The sequence below is a fragment of the Brachyhypopomus gauderio genome, chromosome 14 (assembly GCF_052324685.1).
Source record: "Brachyhypopomus gauderio isolate BG-103 chromosome 14, BGAUD_0.2, whole genome shotgun sequence".
Lineage (NCBI taxonomy): Eukaryota > Metazoa > Chordata > Actinopteri > Gymnotiformes > Hypopomidae > Brachyhypopomus > Brachyhypopomus gauderio.
In genome coordinates, this window is record NC_135224.1 from 22588797 (window position 1) to 22610001 (window position 21205).

The 21205-nt window shown below is 41.8% G+C and overlaps 2 protein-coding genes and 1 long non-coding RNA gene across 4 annotated transcripts; 1 reads left to right on the forward strand and 2 right to left on the reverse strand.

Annotated features, from left to right (window-relative positions):
* Positions 1–716: 716 nt before the first annotated feature.
* otol1a (otolin 1a) lies at positions 717–3127 on the reverse strand. Its single transcript, XM_076973404.1, has 4 exons — positions 2689–3127; positions 2315–2404; positions 1853–1924; positions 717–1730 (listed from the first exon to the last, which is right to left on the reverse strand). The coding sequence occupies exons 1-4, from the start codon at positions 3125–3127 to the stop codon at positions 793–795; spliced, it is 1539 nt and encodes a 512-aa protein (XP_076829519.1). The 3' UTR covers positions 717–792.
* Positions 3128–9802: 6675 nt separating this feature from the next.
* Positions 9803–16963, forward strand: ppm1la (protein phosphatase, Mg2+/Mn2+ dependent, 1La). Of its 2 annotated transcripts, none has more exons than XM_076973065.1 (4): positions 9803–10664; positions 15351–15525; positions 15763–15924; positions 16185–16963. In XM_076973065.1, the coding sequence occupies exons 1-4, from the start codon at positions 10266–10268 to the stop codon at positions 16529–16531; spliced, it is 1083 nt and encodes a 360-aa protein (XP_076829180.1). In that variant the 5' UTR covers positions 9803–10265; the 3' UTR covers positions 16532–16963. The 2 variants fall into 2 exon arrangements, with proteins under 2 accessions (XP_076829180.1, XP_076829181.1); XM_076973066.1 differs by lacking the exon at positions 9803–10664 and adding an exon at positions 13409–13684.
* On the reverse strand, positions 10548–12049 carry LOC143475278 (uncharacterized). The gene is made up of 3 exons (XR_013120970.1): positions 11904–12049; positions 11659–11762; positions 10548–10676 (listed from the first exon to the last, which is right to left on the reverse strand). It is a non-coding gene; the product is annotated as an uncharacterized LOC143475278 (long non-coding RNA).
* Positions 16964–21205: the final 4242 nt, after the last annotated feature.

The following is a 21205-nucleotide window of genomic DNA, read 5'->3' on the forward strand; positions in this document are numbered from 1 at the left end:
GCTTTACAAACAGATCCAGGTCCCTAATGAGCAAGCCAGGGCCGACAGTGGCAAGGAACAACTCCCAAGACGAGGATTAGGAAGAAACCCTGGGAAGACTCAAAAAATGAACCCATCCTCCATTGGGTGGCCCAGCTAATAGCTCAGCGTATTTACAGGTCTAGACTTTCTAGAGTGAGTGGTGTTGTTCCTCATACATGTTTACCATCCACCTCCATCCTGTCTATCTTGTGTCCTCCTTATGCCTGTGGTGATAAAGAGCTGTGTGGATATTTCCACATTATCCCTGAGCTTTTAATCAAACCCGTCACCACAGCAACATAAATGTCTAAATGTTTTTGCCAGCTCACATGACATGAATTCTTTCCAGATTTTTGGTGTTTTAGCACTTGCTTGTAAAAAGTTTTGTTTACACAACCACCAGTACAAGGGGATTTTTTCAATGGGATGTTTAAATCCCAATATTCAGGGCATCTTAAAGATTCATATACACATAAGGTCCAATAAACACATTCAGAACACAATGCATAGATGTAGTGGTTTTATTACACAAGCAGGAAATTATACATGAGCGGTGTTGAATATTTCCAGTATAAAATTTCTTTGTTGTCTAGGACCACATTTAATCTATGTTTGGAAATCGACCTGCATTCTGCACTCTGATATAATTTTCATATGATAAAGGCATGAAGCAGATTAGTCACCATTCAGTTAATTCTCTATTAACGTGTTTGAGGACGGAGCTCAAGTAAAGCAGGCGGCTCCCACCGCGGTGCAGGCGACAGGCGCCGGTCAGACCAGTGGGGTCTTGTGAAGGTTCGTGGAGTACTCCGCTGTGGCGTCTTTAGTGGCGTCTGCGAAAAGCAGGAACCCCGAGAAGGTGCTGTCGTCTTCGCTGCTGGAATAGACCCCATTCCAGTCGCGCACCGTCTCCAGCCACACCTGGTCGCCGGGGGACAGCCGGATCAGCGCCATGTTGGAGGCCTGGTCGATGTCCTGGCCGTAGAGGGAGTCGCGAGTGCGCAGCTTGCGGATGCCATTGACCAACAGGGCCGCCCGCAAGGGACGGTTACGCACGGTGATGTAATAGGAGAAGACGTAGACGCCTCCGTAGGTGCAGTTGAACTTGCTGGTGTTGGTGTCCCAGTGGCCTTCCTCGTTGTACATTACCTTGTCGAATCGGACGGGCTGGCCGGGCGGGGGGAACGATCTGCTGGGGAAGAGCCCCACGCTGAAGGCTGAGCGCTTCTGGACGAACGACTCGCCCTTGGAGCCCTTCACCCCTCGTTGGCCCCGGAGACCTTTCACACCTCGAATGCCCTTCATACCGGGCATGCCTCTTTGGCCTGGTTGTCCGGGTGGTCCTTTCATGCCCTGCTGTCCCTGTGGACCCAGAGGGCCAAGATCTCCCTTCTCACCCTTAGTGCCAGGAAGCCCGTCTGTACCATTTAGTCCTGGCATGCCTACGTCCCCCTTTGGACCCGGTGGTCCGGGTTCACCTTTGTCACCTTTCTCTCCCTTGTCGGCGGTTAAAGGTTCCGCCATTTCCCCCTTCTCCCCCTTCTCCCCTTTTGTGCCATTGTATCCCACAGGTCCCATTAGGCCAGGCATGCCTGGCTCACCAGTCTCTCCCTTGGTCCCATTCAGGCCAGGTTCCCCCATGTCCCCAGGGTCACCTTTCAAACCTGGAAGACCGATGTCCCCAGTGTCCCCTTTAAGACCCGGTTCACCTAGAAACATTACAAGAGATTAGTGGCACTCCATTACTCAGGGCAGTCACTAGAGTGTGATGCATTCATGTCATATATGAAGTTATGAACATTGAAGCTTTTATAGAAGATCGAGAACCCACCCTTATCTCCTCTCATCCCTGCGAGGCCGGGGTCTCCTGGTAACCCCTTCTCTCCCATGTCACCCGGATCTCCTGAAGGAAAATATTTGGGCCGTTAAGACATTCTTGAACAAATCTGGCCTGGGTGGGTATGAACAGATTATCTGCAGATGAAAACTATCTTTCATTGTTACATTATTTAAAAACACTAATGACACTAATGAGGCAAAATCAAGCATTTTCTTGGTGGGTTAACGAGTTAAGAGTGGATAGTAGAGTTAAGACTACTTTTATGATACTTTATGAAGTCACATAAAAAGGAATCATTTCACTATGTGAAAAATGTTTATCTTAGTTTATCTTATGGCTTTTATGCCACTATGACACATTTGAAAGATCCAAGATCCTGATCTTCTGTAATCAAAATCTTGTTCAGGACTGATATTAAACTTTAGAACCATGAAAAATGCCAGGATGTCTGACCTTTATCTCCCCGTAACCCAGGGGCTCCAGGTAGACCTGTTTCTCCTGCTGGTCCCTGAGGTCCTGCCTCCCCTTTCTGTCCTGCAGGACCTGACGTGGTTTAATAGATGATAAAGGAAAATGAGCAAGTGCTGTGCACATTACAGCAGTTCATTAGTGCCTGATATTCAGAGCATCAGCTCAAGCAATCAGGAATTCATGCCCTTTTGTGGACCAATCAAACAGAAAATATTTTAAAATATATTTAGAATATATTATATTTTATAATGCTTATATGAAGAGTTTTGAAAGTGCAGGTCTCGTTGATGAAATATTTTCCATCTTTAGCTTTTATCTTTGCTTCTGTTCTATAGCTTTCATGTCCTCTGTCTGACCTGTTGACCCCTTCTCTCCGATGGGTCCTGGGGGGCCCCTCTCTGGTGGACAGCACTCACAGAAGTTGAAGAAGCACTCGTTGTAGTCCAGGGTGTAGTTCCTTGGGCCCACTCCAGGGGGCAGCATAGCCTCGGTGTGGTAGTCAGAAGAGTACGCCTCGCTAGGGTAGGTGGTACTGTCGGTGTGAGACGAGGAATAAGCATCCATAGGAGACTCAGTGGTCTCCTCGGTCACTGCACTGGTGGGGACAGCGGCAATGGTGGTGGTCTGACGTGCGCCCAGACGGGAAGGTGGCGTCTGGTGGGCACCTTCTCCACCCTGAGGAGGCTTCTTGGTGGGCTTTGATCGAAGTCGTTGTGGATTCCTGGAAGCCGACGCCTCCACCACTGCTGCTACAGAGGCCGTCACGAGGATGACCAGGTGGAGAGAACTGGGCATTTTGTTGACAGCAGAGAAAATAAGCAGCTCGTAAGCTACAAGAGAAGACAAAAAAGAACAACTGGCTGTAAAGGTCATAAGTAGGGGTGGAACGCGATCAAAAAAATTAATCGAATTAATTACAAGCGTTGTAATTAATTAATCGAAATTAATCGCATTTTAATCGCATTTCAATATTTAACGTGAGAAATATTAATTTAAGTTTGAATGATGAATGAATCAATGAACATAAGCATAAACTTCAACATCTTGTTTATTTTTCCACCAGTCTACTACACAGACCAATAGATGAGTGCAGAAAACAAAGCAAACAGTTTTCAGAACACTGGAAATTCTGACCAAAAATGTTTAATTTTGGGAGCTTTGCTCATGATATTGGAAGAATAAGAAGAAGTGAAGTAAATCAGATGTTTTTTAATACCATTTTAGATGGTAGACTTTTTCTTTAATTTCCCAGGCCTCTTACACAGGCATCTCCATAGTGCCTAGTGATCTTCTGCATGCTCAAAGCAAATGACTGGATCTTTCTTTCATCATCTATAATATGAGCTGTCACACCAAGATAATTCTTGTTGCTAACAGAGGTCCAGTGATCCCCAGTCAGAGACACATTTAGGGCACTCTTCACAATAACCAAATAATGTGAAGTATTGTAATGATCCTTAAGGGATTATTGGGTTACTGTTTCTTTAAGTTAAGTTGCGTGTGCGAGTGGAAAAGTGCGCGAGGAGCGAGAGTGAGAGAGAGAGAGGATTCGGTTATTTTTCTTGAGTTAGTTCGCTTGTATTAATGTTTAAATAAAAGAGACGAGTTGTCAACAGTAAACTGTCCTGGTATTTAACCAACGTTACAGTATAAACGCCTCCGCCGCTCGTGCGAGGTGTGCGGAGTCGCGCGCGTCACTAGCGAAAGTTTAATCCAGTCTTGATTAGGTTTAATCAGTCTTAATGGTCCAATGAAGGTAATTTAAAAACCAGGACATTTCCTCACTTAAAAAAACCCCGGGACAGGATGTGAAATACGGACGTTTGTTCACCCTATCGTACTAGGAATACATTTATCAGCTAAGTGATCATTACTGACCTGCGCATTAGTACCAACATGTTTTGCGTTGAGGCGGTAACGAAGGGTGGAAGTGCTCGTGTGATAAGCGAACTCCTTCCTACATAAAATGCAAATAACACTATATTTATTTTTACTTCCATCTGGACGTTTCTTATATTTATATTTCCCATCCACCAGCGTAGCGTCTTCACTCATCTCCATCATGCTCATCTTATTGTGCGTCCATATAATCTGTATGTCTGGAACTCGTGCACTGAGAAACATTCACGGTGCAAAAGTGTCTCATGCGTTAAATGCGTTAATTTTTTTAGTGCGTTAATTTTCCTGTAATTAATTAATCGAAATTAACGCGTTAAAGTCCCACCACTAGTCATAAGTATTACAATTCTGTGACACAGACCACCGGGGTTCAAAGACCATCCTTAATCAACATCTACAAAAAGGACAGAGGACACTCAGAGCACATTCACATGCATCCATACTGCTTTAGCTCACAATATACTACAGCAAAATTCTAATTTTTGCCATTCAAAAGTGAAATATTTAAAGAGCAGAAAATAAATACTGATTATTGCAAGTACCCAAGTACATCCTCACCTGTATCTAGTATCAACATCTCCACAAAACATTTATATACACATTATGTATATAATATGGATAAGAAGCCAACACAAAATTTCTGACTGAGATGATCTGGTGTGAGCACCTCAGACTTGATAACGATATATACTGGTTACATCCGTCCCATGGTAGAATATACCTGTCCATGATATCCAGATTTTGCATGGTATGGAAATATGGAACTCAGAAGCTCCTGTCACACCAGATTAAGAGAAATGAGAGCTGTTCAGAAATGCCAACTTATAACGGTCAAGATGTATTCTATTTCTAAAAGCTCTTCAGGGTCTTCAAACACTGACATTATCTACCCTACATGAAAATAGATGCTGAGTGTGTAAGGAGTCTGTTTAAACTCTCCTTTTAGAGAGTGGCTACCACCCTCTGTGGTTCAGACCTTCATCCAGCAAACTAAGAAGAAAAAGCAAACTGAGGAAAGCTGATAGATACTGAAATACCATGCATCCTATTTTAAAGAATGATTTAAAATGCAGACTTCTTGTGTCTAGTAGTTATATATTTCAATATTTCAATATATATTGTCATGTATTTGGTTTTTTATTATATATTCTAAAATGATTTTTTAAATACTCATGCAATTCAGTTGTGTAAAACTGATGTGAGTGTGTAATGAGAAATCCAATCCAAATATATATATATATATATATATATTGGTAGATGATTGGTAGATGATATATATATATATATATATATATATATATATATATATATATATATATATATATATATATATATATATATATATATATATATACAACTACCAATCAAAAGTTTGGACACACCTATTTTGTTTATTTTCATTCTTTACGACATAAAAAATGGGAAGATTCCAATGCCAAACCAATGAAAGAAAATATGTTATTATCTGCAAAAAAACGAATATTCGTTTCTTTGAAGTATCTGTCCTATATTTTGATGACTGCTTCGCATGCTCTTGGAGTTCCATTAAGCAGCTTCATGAAGCAGCACCTATGATCCTGGGGAAACACATGTAGAACACCTGTAGAGTGAAGAACTAAAGATCTGAAATAAAACTGTTTGCAGAGGGTGCATTTAACATTGTATGTGTTGAGAATGAATATATATATATAATTTCCCAAATTATATTCGTCTTATTAAAAAATTTAAGTATAAATACTTTTTTACTATTAAGAACATTCATGCAGTCAGGTTTGTCCAAACCTTTGTCTGATTGTATATATCTGATTGTATATATCTGATTGTATATGTCTGATTGTATATATCTGATTGTATATGTCTGATTGTATATGTCTGATTGTATATATCCCTCCACATTTGTGAAGGTAAAAGACAGAGTTCCCCCATGAAAGTGAAAAAACATAAATATATCTATTATGCATAGATACACTTTATCTGTTATGTATTTATAACTTACTAAAACTAAAAGTTTATATTTTCTAGTCTACGTGAATCATCTGTGATTTGTCTAATTTTAAGTGTTGATGGCAAACTCACAAAAGTAATCAAATCTACAAAAGTAAAAAAGTGATTGTTTCACTTTTGAGAAAGATACTAGAATGTGTGTTTACTGTCATGCATGCTTCTCTGTGTAATGTGTTGTGATTATGAATTTCTAGTATGCCCACTGCTTACTGGGGAGCTGATACAGGTCAAACTTCAACATCTGAACACACACACTACTGATAGACAGTGAGTTGAATATTTGCTAGTATATTTCATGTTTATTTCATATTAGGGGTGAAACTGCCATCCACAAGACACCTTCAACAGTTGAAGACTGGTAGTAGACGAACAATCGCATGCACAATACGTTTAAGAAATAGATGGTGGCCCTACTGCAAACTCACAATGTACTGATACAGTAGCAAAGCTACATCTGCATATTAAGTTAGTAACATATTTATGCACTTACAGCCACTCTTTATTTGAATAGCTCCTTGATTTTCAAAGTAAAACCAGCAGACATGTGAATTAGTAACTAACTGACCTCATAAAAACGGGATGCTGCTAAATGTTACTAACACAATAGTTAGACATTAGATGCTCCTGTACAGCAATACAATAGCTATGGGTGGTGTTCCCCGCTGTAGTTTTGGACATGTTTAGTGTGTATAAGCACTAAAGCCTACAGTATGACTGTGTCTATGGACATACAAGAGATAGTGATACGGTGAAGTAGAATGTATGTTTATAGGACTGCAATGATACTGACGAAAACCAGTTTTCCATAAACCAAATGTTTACATACATCATCTTGTCCTTTGCAGACTTGTATATTTTCTCTCTACTTTTTCAACCAGTTTGGGTCTAATAATGTTAATCTCTAAAAAGATTAGCTTCAAACTAATTTTTAGCGTGAGTGGGAAATTGCGCCCTTACTTACCTCGTTGATGAGCTTGGCTTCTTCTCCCTCCTCCCGAACCTGATGGATCCTGCCACCTTTTAACCGCCTGGGCCTCCTCTCCCCCGTGGGCCCGACCAATAGGAGGGTTCTCCGGTACGGGGCAGGTGGGGTGTGCTTGGCATGGGTTTGAAGCTGAGATACCCGAGGAGAAGCTAATGTCACGTTTTTGAGGGAGTATCGTATCCTTCTGCCTCATTCTTATGCATGTGTACACCTATTAAACTGTACCACATGAAAGGGAAAACTGAGTGCACTCATTTACACACAGACACACACACACACACACGCACACACATGCAAACAGAGTTCATGGCTCACATTGGACATAACTTTATTTACAGTGTTGATTAATATGTCACACGGGACCTATTACAAGCATCAGCTGAAAAATAAAATACTCAAGACGTTTTAAAGAGAAAACTTCACAAAAACACATTCAAAATGATAAGCTGAAGGTTGAACGAGTCATGGTTTTCCCAAGGATCAAAGGCGACCATGAACATGAGAGATTTCAGCACAGTCTCAGCGGTATCAACGCGACACATGGGAGTCAATGACCATGTATATTACACCCCTTCAAACACTTCCACCGAGTGCTACCATTTCACCCAAACAGTTGTGATTCACTCACACAGTCTACTGCTTAGAAACAGTAAACAAGCAAAATTTCTTAAATAAAACCCTGGGTCAAGACTCTGTCACTGTCTAGAGAGACTTGGCCTATATTCAAAGCTCTCAGGATTCCCAGTGATCTCTCTATTTGGCAGAGGCTCAAAGGGAAGTTCAGAAATCAAAGACCAAAGTCACAGCAACCTTCCTGAAGCCTACCTACAGGAAACTCAGCACTGGTCACCTTTGGGTTCCTAGGGGACTTCCTGTCTAAGACCCCCGTGGGTTGGGTGGTCATAACGTAACTGTTCTCATGGTTGTGATTTGATTCTCACCACTCTACACTTTACACCTGCCTTCAAACCTAATAGTTATGGAAAATGGTATATAATGTCAAACGTATTGCTATTACAAGCTGACTAACTACCATAACGCATACTAGCTGTCATATCTGTACAGACAATATCTGCTGACCAGGTTGGCACGTATTTGGTAGAAGCCATATGTTTAATGTACAGCCCTCTCCTCTTACATTCCCCTACCACACTCTACTGTTTCAGTGGACACAAGGGCTCTATTTTTGAGATAGAGATGGGGACTTCTGGGAAAGAAGGAGGAGGGGCAGCTATGGACTGTTACCTGAGCTTCTGATACCCCCTCCTGCCCCTACACAGGCCATGCATTAACTTCAAGAGAATCATGGACCCTGGCTAAATGACCCAGTCTGACTTAAAATAGGTCTGAATAATAAGATTCAACCAATAATATTGAGTAACCGTGCTGACATGAAGTATGACACTGTATTACAGATTGTCCACCAGTGTAAATGTAATGCAGTGATCTACAACATACAGGAGCAACGGTACCCACTGGGTTTGGACAGATTAAATTACACTCCTCCAGTCTAGTCATACACAGGGATTGGGATTGTATACTATTGTTCGGATAGTTGGAGCATGTCCAGTTGTACAGAGCATGTCACACAGTTATAGACAGAAACTTGCATGGCAGGATTTCAAACAAAACACTTTTGTACATTTTATGTTGATAAACAAACACTTTTACCTGTGCAACAAAACCTCAGCATTGAATTAACACACATCTCGTGTCCATCGGACTAAATATTGCAGTATTCAGCACTAGGTTTTAAATCTGTTTCTTATAAACCCCATTTATTCTGCAATATCTTTACCGCCTTTTAAGTAATCCCTTACTAGTCCAAACACGATAAATAACCTTGTAGTAGAAATGTTAGCCAGACCATTTATTCCAGTGGTGTGTAAACGATACAAAGTGCATGTTGTAAAATCTGATTAAACACAAGTATACAGATGTTTTACAATCAGACAGACTAGCCAAAAGGCAATCTGAATTGGAAAGCCCTTATCTAAGCAAGCTAAACGAACACACACACACACACACACACACACACACACACACACACACACACACACACACACACACACACACACACACGACGGTGCACAATCTTCATGTCCGAAGTCCTCAGAGAAACGCCGTGTACAAATGTGAACAAAAGTTTGTAGCCTATCATCAAATAGGCATAATAGAGAATTTGGGTAATTTCTGGAATCGGCCTACATTAATAACCTAATGTTTAATTCCTTCTCAATAATTTATTTTTCTTTAATAGAATTTAACGGTGGCTCGCCTCTTTAAAGGCGGAGTGAAACACATATGCAGGCGCAATTGTTCAGGTTCAGAGCCGCAGTTTTCATCTTGCAGAAAATGCTAAGTATAATTGCCGACATTTTTGCACAAATTTCTCAGCCACTTTTAAACTGAAAATGCAAAGCTATTATTACGCTTGTAGTGTTATTGTGTCTACATATTTTTTCTTAGGCTGTCTGTGTAGGCTATCAATTTAAAAAAGCCCTTTGTAAAAAAAATAGCTATGAATAAAAGTATTGTTTTCTTCTCGTGTGTTTTCCTGGAAGCTGTCAGTAAAGGCGTCGCTGTTGGGTGTTGTAGACGCTTTTGTTAGTCCTTCCGGAACCGTAGACTATGATCACGTTGTTGTGACCTACAACAGCAAGAGTGGGCCAGCCAATGTCCGTCTGCGTGCTCTGCGTCCAATCTTCATGCCCATTTGAGAAATTAAAATGGATTTATCGCTGCTGCTGGGTAATATGAGGTGTGTCTACGACCTGTCGATAGGAGCCTGGCTGCAGAGGGGGTGACAGGACTCTGGTTCTGCAGCGGTTCGCCGGGATGAGAGCAGCAGCCCTGCCCTTCAACACCCGGGGACCCTCCAGCTAAACGTCCGTCTGGAGCGCCTGATTTTCGTCGTGTCATCGGTGTGCTGATGCTGTGTTTCCTAAGAAAGCCTTTCTCTTACACAAACGTGCCAGCTTTCTGGGTGTAATGTAGTAATTTGAAGCCTGTTACAGTCAACAGCCGCCGTGTCCCGTGCGTGTGATGATAGGAGACACAATGACGCTGCTGTCTCTTCTGGGTCGCATCATGCGTTATTTTTTACTCAGGCCAGAGACCTTGTTCCTATTGTGCATCAGCTTGGCACTGTGGAGTTACTTCTTCCACACCGACGAGGTGAAGACCATCGTCAAGTCCAGCCGGGACGCCGTTAAGATGGTGAAGGGTAAAGTGGCGGAGATCATGATGCACGACAGACTTGGTGGTCTGGACGTCCTGGACGCGGAGTTCTCCAAGACGTGGGGCTTCAAAAACAGCAACGTAGCGGTCTACTCCATCCAAGGGCGTCGCGACCACATGGAAGACCGCTTTGAAGTCCTAACTGATCTTGTTAATAGGAGTCACCCGTCGATATTTGCTATTTTCGACGGCCACGGTGGTGAAGTAAGTGTGCATCTGGACCCAGCAAAGAAAATAAAGTATTAACAGGCGTTACGAGGGTTATTGTATAGGATGGGACGTTAAAGTGCAATCACGTCCACGTAATGTTGGTGCTGATGCAAATAGCCCATCTCAATAGTAACCCTAGTGGGCATATATACTGAGACTCGATTTAGCTGAATGTCCTACTAACAGACAGATTCTCCCTTACATTAAATAACAAACACCAGTAAGTGACATTTGTCTGGTTGTCTGTTGGTATTGACCAAACTGTTAAGATGATGAATATTAAGATTGATATTATCAGATGTTTCGAACAAATACCATATAGGACTCTGGGTTTTGGCGAATGTCCCGTTTATTGCGACCGTTGAGTCAGGGCGCAGCTGGCAGCACTAACGCTTTGTCTAAAAGTGCTAATTTCAAGAGCCGATAAATCTCACAGACACGTATGGGTTGTGTTCAGTTTCCCACCCCCCAGTCTGGGAGACATCTGTCATCTACAGCCCAGTCCCTATGGATCTGAAACACATGGTCAGCTTTCTCTTTTCATTGTGTTGATTTTTCTATTTTTTTGGAGCTGAGTGATTTTTCGACACATGGATTTATCCATATAATATATATCTATATAATATAGATTATATAATCTATTATATAGATATATATAGATTAAATCTTAGGTTCAGACAACTCTGTAAGTAATCTTCATGATATATTTGGACTTATTAACCAAGTTTAGGTGAAGATCCTGGTGAACAGTCCTACCAAGTGAAGGGAAACTTGCGGAGAGCTTATATGCATATTTGTTCGCTCAGACAATGGGTACCTCAGATCGATTTAAAATGCATTAACAAGCACTAAGCAAAAATTATTCAGTGATTTTGGTGTTTTCTTTACGTATTCTCCCTCTCTTATGTGAGGGCTTTGTAAAATTATTTGGCTGTAAATGATGTAGGTGAGTTAGTCTTGAGTGATGGTTTTAGATGGTTTTGCCTACTTGGGTAGGAGTCTTCACTGTAGGCTTGAGGAGTATTTTCTGGATCTGACTGGTTCCAAAGTCCTAAGGCAGGCAGTACCACCAGGAATGGTGTGATACTGACACTTTAGAAAGATAACAGAAAGAAAGATGATGCCTTTACCCCATATGACTGGCTAGAGCACCTTGAGTCACTGATTCTTTATCGGATGAATGAGAAATGATTAACAGAAATGATTAAGCCTCTTAATGAGCCTTTCCAGCACCTGCAGCAGGCCGCCGTTCAATCCTCCAGGCGTTCGTTTTCCCTTGATGAAAAGGGGGAAAGCGCTCCGGTGTCCCGGATGGCCGCGTGCCCCGCAGCACCAGCGTAAAGGGCGCACGAGCGTAAAGGGCGCTCGGAAGCGCACGAGGCCCAGCACGTTTCACTTTCAGTTCAGCTTCTACGCATTTCTCCGTTTTGGAAATAGAGCAACACGTGCCACGCCGTGACACCTCGTCATTCCGTTACAGCTACTTTCAGAATGGACGGCTGAGGTGTTGTTTAAATGAAGGGAACCGGGAAACGTTTGTTTAACAGGCAAAAGCAAAAAATAAAAAAATAATAATTTTAGATAACCTAAATGACATACATTTCAAACAACACATTACAAAACCCTTTTAATTATCCATGAGTATAATAAAAAAATCGATCAGGGAAATTATCCAGAATACAGTCTTGTGTCTCTTGTGGCATCATTTCCACAAAGCTCTTATGCTGTGCTTAAGTGGCCATAAATGTGATTTTGACGAACGGTCTGTTCTTAGTACTGGCTCTGACTGGAAATCACACAATTCTTCCTCTGCAGTTTATCACAGATTTAATATCCAGAAATAGACTTGAGCTATGACAGATGGTGAGATGCTTGAGGAAAGGCACTTCTCTTTTGTAAAACAAGCTTCCCTCCGGATCGCTTCAAGTCCATGGCCAGTTAAAACTGTTGGCTGGACAACCAGGCTGTGATATGATAGAGGCAAAGAACAACCCAGCATTAAAACTATCCTGTCAGGAAGGCAGATAGCACGTCAAACATTACACTATACAGGCCCCTTAAGGGTTTGGTGTAATGATGCAGGTGAATACACACAGGACCTCTGTCTCTAATTACCAAACACGTTTGTTTAATCAGCTGTAGTATTGAGCTTCTGTCGTTGTACACACTTATGATCCCAGACTGATCAGATTTAAGTTGAATTAAGAACAATTATGAAAGGGCTTGTCAAAACTGTCACCATGGAGTTCAAGCACGCGTCTGACTTGCTGTGGTCATTTATGAAATGGCATACTGAATATGACTTTGGAGCTCAGTTACTGTGTCTCGGAAGGAGATTCATCTGATGTGCATAAATTTGGTACATTGAGAACCCTGACACTATTGTTTTGCTGGCTGCCTGAATCAGAGAGAGAGAGAGAGAGAGAGAGAGAGAGAGAGAGAGAGAGTGTGTGTGTGTGTGTGTGTGTGTGTGTGTGTGTGTGTGTGTGCGTGCGTGCGTGTGTGTGCGTGTGTGTGTGGTTTCAGGTCACCTCAGGTCACTACTCTTCCTCTATTCTCCTCACAGGTCTTCCAGTGGCCGTGATGAACGTACCCTTTTCATTATTCAGTGTGAAACTGCAAAGAAGTCATTATATTATTTACAACTTTTAAAAGGATAAATTATGCTATTTTTAAATAAGCTAATTATAATTAGCTTATAATTATATTAACCCATTAAACACACTTGCAAAAATAGTCTGGATGTCCAGCTGTCACGTATGGCCTCGCCCCCTCCCTTGGCTGTCACTCCGGGTCCCCTTGTGTCTGTGTTTCCGTGCCTGTCTCTCCCGCCCCGCTCGTTTGTCTTCGTCATTCCTTGTTTATTACCACGCCCCTTGTTATTACCGTCACCTGCCCCTCGTTTAATGTCATTGTATTTAAGTCCCGTCATTCCCCAGTCTGGTATCCGTGGTTTTGTCTATCTAGTTTGGTTGTCTGCTTTCGTGTTGCCGTGTTATCCAGTTACCCTGTCTGTAAGTACGTCTAGTTTGCTGCCCAGTCACCCTGTGTTATCTGTTGGTTTCGTTATTCTGCGTTTTACCCGTGTTTTGTTTTCCTAGTCCTGAGTTATGTCAAGTCGTGTTTCGTGTTCGGATTGCCCCTACGTTATGACCCCTGCCTGTTCTTTCGACTCCGGTTTTGGTATTCCCTGTATTAAATCTCGCTCATCTCTGCATTTGTGTCCGTCTCCTCGCTCCGTGGCGCGAGCCACGTTACACCAGCCTTCAAAAACAGGCTGAATATTTGGGAAGGACTTTTAACGATAGTCATTAAAAAACAAGTGCAATATAGAAAAATGTTGCCAAAGACTATTAATAAATGAGTGATAAATACAGCTAAGGCTGGCGGGACTAATGTGTCCTGCTGAAGGAAAAAACAACCCAGCCAGAAAGACCTGGAGATTATCAGTTTAGATGTGTTAGGATTGTGGAGATGATCGGTGTAGATGTGTTAGGATTGTGGAGATGATCGGTTTAGATGTGTTAGGATTGTGGAGATGATCGGTTTAGATGTGTTAGGATTGTGGAGATGATCGGTTTAGATGTGTTAGGATTGTGGAGATGATCGGTTTAGATATGTTAGTATTGTGGAGATGATCAGTTTAGATGTGTTAGGATTGTGGAGATGATCGGTTTAGATATGTTAGGATTGTGGAGATGATCAGTTTAGATGTGTTAGGATTGTGGAGATGATCCGTTTAGATATGTTAGGATTGTGGAGATGATCAGTTTAGATGTGTTAGGATTGTGGAGATGATCGGTTTAGATGTGTTAGGATTGTGGAGATGATCGGTTTAGATATGTTAGGATTGTGGAGATGATCAGTTTAGATGTGTTAGGATTGTGGAGATGATCAGTTTAGATGTGTTAGGATTGTGGAGCAGGTTTTCCCTCAGCGAGTGCACTGCTCTGCCAGTTGTTCACTAAACAAAAATGTTGATTAGTTTATTTTAAATACTGCACTCAGGGGAAAACAATCTCTTGTCCAGGCAGCAATGTAAATCCATCAAGCTTCTGAGTGTTCTTAGGACACTTTTTTTGTTTGCACCTCTGATTTCATTATTGTAAAGGCAGGTCAGAGGCATAGCATCACTCTTTGAAATGCACTACAGAGAGGGTAGAAACAGACGAGTGCTAACTGTGTGTCAAGCCAAGTATGCAGTAGTGACTCATGCTGCAGTGTCTCTCTGTTGCTCTCTCTCTCTCTCTCTCTCTCTCTCTCTCTCTCTCTCTCTCTGTCTTTTACCTCTTTGCATTTTTTGGCAGCTTCCCTCTGATAGGGGCTTTGAAGTTGTGAGGAATTGAGTTAGTTATTCCAGAAGTCCTAACCTGATGTCAAACCGCAGACCATGTAAATGACACATACACTAGTGATTATTGCCATTAGAAATTATTTTTCCTTTTATTTCTTTTTTTATATGAACTTGTATCAAGCTGCTCTCACTGATTATTCTGTGGTAAGGGCATTGGCAGCATTTACAATTTAAAGCTCATTAAAATGCTTCATTTGTGATAGTCTGTTTGTCTGAAAAGGTCTTGTCCTTTGTGAGTGACAGCCCCGTGGCCAGGGCCCCGCCCATGTCCCCGCCCACCGGTACGCCCTTTGTGAGGACAGGCTGACGGTCGTTTTCTTGTGCAGGCAGCTGCGGACTATGCGAAGGCACACTTGCCCGAGAGCCTCCGCCAGCACCTGCAGTCCTACGAGCGGGAGAAGAAGGACGGCCCCCTCTCCCACGCCTCCATTCTGGAGCAGCGCATTCTGGCCGTGGACCGCGACATGGTGGAAAAGTTCTCCGCCTCGCACGAAGAAGCAGGTGGTTCAGAGAGTGGACGGCATTCTGTAGACACTGAGCGATCTCTTTATTAGACCTGGTTCATGGCTAAAGCTTTAATCAGTATATGCTGCATTTAAGTACACTGACATTATGTCTATTTAAAGAATCCAGCTAACCCCTGACCTGGGGTCAAAACTAGATGGCCAAACGATAAAACATTTGTTTATATCTGACGATGAGCTGCTTTGCTCTCTCCCTCTCAACGTCATGTTCCAGGCACAACGTGTTTGGTGGCCCTGCTGTCCGACCGCGAGCTCACTGTGGCCAACGTGGGCGACTCTCGCGGTGTTCTGTGCGACAAGGACGGGAACGCTGTGGCTTTGTCTCACGACCACAAGCCCTACCAGCTGAAAGAGCGCAAGAGGATCAAAAGGGCAGGTGAGGGCCTCAGTGCTGCCTTCATCTGGGCACCTCTGGTAGTACACCAGGTCGGGTAAGGTGGCCTCCAATGGATGCTTCTCATGCTTAGTGAGACCATCAATAGACTGCTGGCATAAATTAGGTTACAAGATGATGCCTCTTTAAATAGGTTAGTTTATATTGGGTTAATTTGCTACTCCGGGGCAATTTTATAGCTCAATATGTTGTTTGAAGAGTTTGGCAGCATGTGTGTCATGGGATCCTTCTGTACCAAACAGGAGGCTTCATCAGTTTCAACGGCTCGTGGCGTGTTCAGGGCATCCTGGCCATGTCGCGCTCACTGGGCGACTACCCTCTGAAGAACCTCAACGTGGTCATCCCAGACCCGGACATCCTGACCTTCGACCTGGACAAGCTGCAGCCCGAGTTCATGATCCTGGCGTCGGACGGCCTGTGGGACGCCTTCAGCAACGAGGAGGCGGTGCGATTCGTGCGCGAACGCCTCGACGAGCCCCACTTCGGCGCCAAAAGCATCGTCCTGCAGTCCTTCTATCGTGGTTGCCCCGACAACATCACCGTCATGGTCGTCAAGTTCAAGGGAGCCACCGCCAAGGCCGGAGATTAGGTCATCCGGCACTCAGAGGGCCCTTCTGGACCTTCAGAGGACAACAAATGCTTCTTTTCCCTCAATACTTTTATAGACACCTGTTCATGTATGACAACATGCTGACTAAGGATACAACTAATGTTGACTGTTGCCACAGTGCCAAACGGTCACCCTTCTAGTTTTGAAACTGCTTTACCGCCATAATTTAGCCCGCTGGACATTGACATGAAGCTCTGCTTAATTGCTTACCTGGAAAAGCAGAATTAAGCGCAAAATACTAAAGAATTAAAATGCCCTTATGCTTCAATGGGAAAATGTAATGTATGAATATCATCTGTTGGAATGATCCAAATGGATTATTAATTTCCATTTATGCTGCTCATAATGCCCCATAATTCCCATGTATGGAGTATATAATGTAGATTAATTAAACACAATAACAACAACAAATGTCGCTATGTGTGTCACACTTGCTGGTCCATAGAGTTATAAATTGACTCAATTGTTGACGTATCTTACATGAAGTGAAAAGATATTCTCACAGTGTGAACCTACTGATGTACTCAGGTTGTCTGCCCTTTGTTGGGGGAATGTTTGATGTTTGGTGTGTGTGGGGGAAAAAGATTCATCATCACTACTGCAGACCTCTAAAGCAATCAGGTTAATTACAGGAATGTACACATTAGACCAGTAAATCCCAGCCTTTATATTTAGCTTTTAATCCTAACAGATATTTCTCAATACCAACTGTAACTTATGCAGTAATTAAATTTTAACGAATACAAAAGGGATGTAGTAACAAGTTGAAAATGTTGGTCCTTAGAGTGTAAGCTATCTAGGGTTAGGATTAGCTACTCATTAAAAGGCAGAATTCGAAATGTACATATAGTACATTACACTGCGCTTGATTCTGCAGCGTTTTTGCTGGATAGTGTCCTTTGTTGCAAAGGAAAACCTAACATTCATTGTGATTGCTGACTGGATTTTATTTTATTTTATTGCTTGAGTGTACACATAAGCACATTCATTGCCAAATGCAATGGTTTTGTTTAAATACACAAGAACGTGATATTGTGGCACACGTCTCACTGCTGGCACTAATAGATTATGACAAAGGTCTCAGCTGCTGGAGAGATTTGACGTTATGCTTCACGTGTTTGGAATGTGTATGGAGCCTTCAGGCAGCTAGCCAAATTAAAATGTATTTTATTTTTAGGCAACGGACAAAGTACTGACACGTACCCTACGTTCCAGTATGTGTTTTACGGGAGACACTGAACACTGCTCTGATACACCTGTTAAAACACTTGAAGGTCTTGGTGATTAACTCATGAGTCAGGACGTGTTGGGAGCAGGGAAGCATACTAACTGGGATGACCTGGGTTTAGCGCCTGGTCTGGTCTGCGACCTGCCGAAACGACCCTACAAATAATAATTCATTTGTGCGTGTTTGTCGACGACAGCGGCCTGGTCTGACTCACACGGGTGGCTTCTTGGCCGCCGACGAGTGCCGCACATTCAGTCATGGCCGGGGTGTCAGGTGCTAGCTCTCAAAATAGCAAAAGCATTCTAAAACCCACCATTTGAGCTGCTTTTACCGCAACTCACAAAATACACTCGCCGTTCACGTTACAGGAACTCGCAGCCTCTGACATCAGCACCATAGACGCTAGTGCTATAGAGGTGTGTGTATAAAGAGGGGTGTGTGTAAAGAGGGGTGTGTGTAAAGAAAGTCGACACAGAACGACACGACTATTTAGTGTGGAGGCACGACACATCACACGGCTTACAGTCCTTTTGACCCGGTTATCTCGTTTGGAGCAGAAGAATGGGTCAGTGTGGTTCCAGAACTTCTGCGCAGGCAGACTGTACACGCGCGGGATCATCTGGCAAATCTCAGGACAAGTGCGAGAAATTAAGCCGGCCGTCCACACCTCGCTGCGGCCTCCAGTTCACAGGAAACGGCGTGCATGACATTTCGCAGATGAAGACACGTTTAAGCCACTCGGCGAGCAAAAGGGAGAGCTGGTCGAACATATGCTACAGGAGACGGAATGACAATGCACTCGTTTTCGTAGAAGACCTGATGGGTGGGGTTTGGATAAAGCCCATGGCAAACACTGGAAAAACATAAGGATGTGAACGCTGATCCTGGTTCTGCGTCGTTCGTGGTGGTCGCGGCTCTTCAGGGCAGACAGACGCCCAGAAGACCAGAAGACCTTTTATAGGAGGAAACATGAACTGATGGTTGAAATCCAGTTTTAAAGGATGAACAAACTTCTATGAAATAACAGTGGACAAAACATCCATGAAATTCCGCTTTGACGAGAGACATTTGTCTGAAAATGCTACTGTCTAAATGGAGAGACAGTTTTTCTTTCTTTCTTTCTTTCTTTCTTTCTTTCTTTCTTTCTTTCTTTATTTATTTATTTATTTATTTCTTTGAAATCATGATAATAGAATATTTGATATTTAAGAAAATGTAGAGATTAATTATGAATGTACACATCATTTAGGAGCCTGTGCAGGACACAAAAACACTGCAAACATCAGCGATTACAGATTAATTTGCATGGTTCCTAAAATTTACAACCTCCATATGAGGAGAGCGGGTATGGTTGTAACCCTTTTTACTTCAGCACCTGTAACTCACAGATTTTTTTAGCTAGAGTTCTATGGGTCATTCCAGGTCATTCCAGGATTTTGGTACATTTCCTATCCCACCACTTAAATTTCAAATGTACATATCCAAAATATCTAAATGACTTTTTTTTAACAATGTACTTGTTATAAGACAAACTGTAAAATTTGGTGGAAAAATAAGCTCCTTAGATATAATTCAAAAGACCGAATACCTTTGGACCACCTAAAAAAATGGCTGTTTTCTCTTGTCCCACACATTGGGTGACCAACTCCTTTGCCAAATTTAACAATTAAAATAAGCTCTAAATAAATTACTTCCTATTGTATATTGTTGAAATGCATCTCCTTTACTTATGAAAACAACTTATTTGGTCTACATTGTATTGCATGTCACAGTTTTTACACTTTTAAGTTGTGTCCCACAACATGCGCGCAGCCCTGTTACCATAAGGAATTTGATCTGGCAGAGAAAGGGTTAAAATATTTGTGTACTGGCACAAAGGAAGTTGCATCACAAGGACATTTCCTGCCCACATGGCAAGACCAATGGTAAGTGCTCTAACAATTTTCAAGGTTTTTTTTCCAAATATGTTTGTCCAAGTTGTGAGTGTCACTCAGTGAATGCAACCCTGTTCCTCATATTGTAAGACTAATATTGAGTAGAGTCAAAATTTACTTTATATACTTATATAACCATATTTGTCCTTGATCTTGTATACATAGCTAAATTTTACAGTGAGCATCTGTTCCTGGGGTAGACCACAACTTAGCCTAAATTTGCAACCCTGTTAGTCGCAACCCTGTTACTGCATACCAATTTACTGCACACCAATCTAATAAAGAAAATACTTCTTCCATATCTGAGATTGACTAATCAAACTTTTTGATAGTTTATAACCTGTAGATTATAAATATATGATTTAAAATGATCAAAATGAAGATCAAATTTTCAGAAGTGACCACCCCTGGAATGACCCTTAAATACACACATTTGTTTACTACAAATGGCACCAATTCAAACTTCTATTCAAATATCACAGCCGTCGTGATTTGACCTACCCACTACTGGGGTAGGTTGTAACACATGCTGGGGTAAGTTGTAACAATTAGACAAAAGAAGCAAAAAAAAAATGCCACACCATGCAAAATGCTTCAAAATGAGGTTTATTGAAATAAAAGAACAATCCAGAACAATGTCTCTCTCTCTGTGACTGACCATAACTCATATCCACCTTCTGTTTTACACAATGTACATGTGTAAAGAATATGTAAGTCAAATAATAAACAATTTCAATGTGTGTGTGTTCCATGTGCCTTTGCAACTGATCTGACTGACTTGGCCTTCTTTGAGACTTCATCATATGCAGGCACACCTGTCAGTCTTTATTTTTCACTGCTTAGGCATTCTTTAAAATTATTAAAAATCAAGAAAGTTTTCTTAGTTGTATGTAAGGTGATGGTTGTAACACTTTTTAAAGCCGTGTTACAACCCACCACACCCCTGTCGGCCATTGTTTGTCTAGCTATATTAGCATAGTGATTTAAAATTAAATGCATCACAATTTACCAGAGAAACTAGTTTAATGTAATATAATTGATATGTGCAATAGTATAAGTATTAAACAAAATATAGTCTTGATTCAGAAATTTACTTTCTTACCTCAAAATCAGTTTATTCTCTATGAAATCTGCATGTGCCTGTTTCCAGCCTTAATATCCACCATGTGGGATCAGGGAGGAATTGGGTAAACACTGAAATGATCATATGACTCCTATCTTATCCGTGATCGGTGGAATTGATGGTGTTACAACCATACCAAGTCTCCCCTATACACTGCAATGTCTGATACACATTTCAGTATCACCTGACATCTCTGGTTAGAAATGGCACCATGTATTTAATCTTTCTTTTCTTGTTCAAGGACTCATATTTGAGTGTTATGATACATAAATATCAGTTTCATTTCTGATATGATATATGATGAAGTTTAATGCTTAGATATGTGATTACAAGATTTCAAGCATTAGAACATTACGCAGTAGATAATT

Coding starts and splice junctions, on each gene's coding strand:
- otol1a (XM_076973404.1), bottom strand. CDS start 3,127: ATGCCCAGTTCTCTCCACCTGGTCATCCTCGTGACGGCCTCTGTAGCA. Junction 2,405..2,688: donor CGGAGAGAAGGGGTCAACAG/GTCAGACAGAGG, acceptor AAACCACGTCAG/GTCCTGCAGGACAGAAAGGG. Junction 1,731..1,852: donor AGGGATGAGAGGAGATAAGG/GTGGGTTCTCGA, acceptor TAATGTTTCTAG/GTGAACCGGGTCTTAAAGGG.
- ppm1la (XM_076973065.1), top strand. CDS start 10,266: ATGATAGGAGACACAATGACGCTGCTGTCTCTTCTGGGTCGCATCATG. Junction 15,526..15,762: donor CGCCTCGCACGAAGAAGCAG/GTGGTTCAGAGA, acceptor GTCATGTTCCAG/GCACAACGTGTTTGGTGGCC. Junction 15,925..16,184: donor CAAGAGGATCAAAAGGGCAG/GTGAGGGCCTCA, acceptor TGTACCAAACAG/GAGGCTTCATCAGTTTCAAC.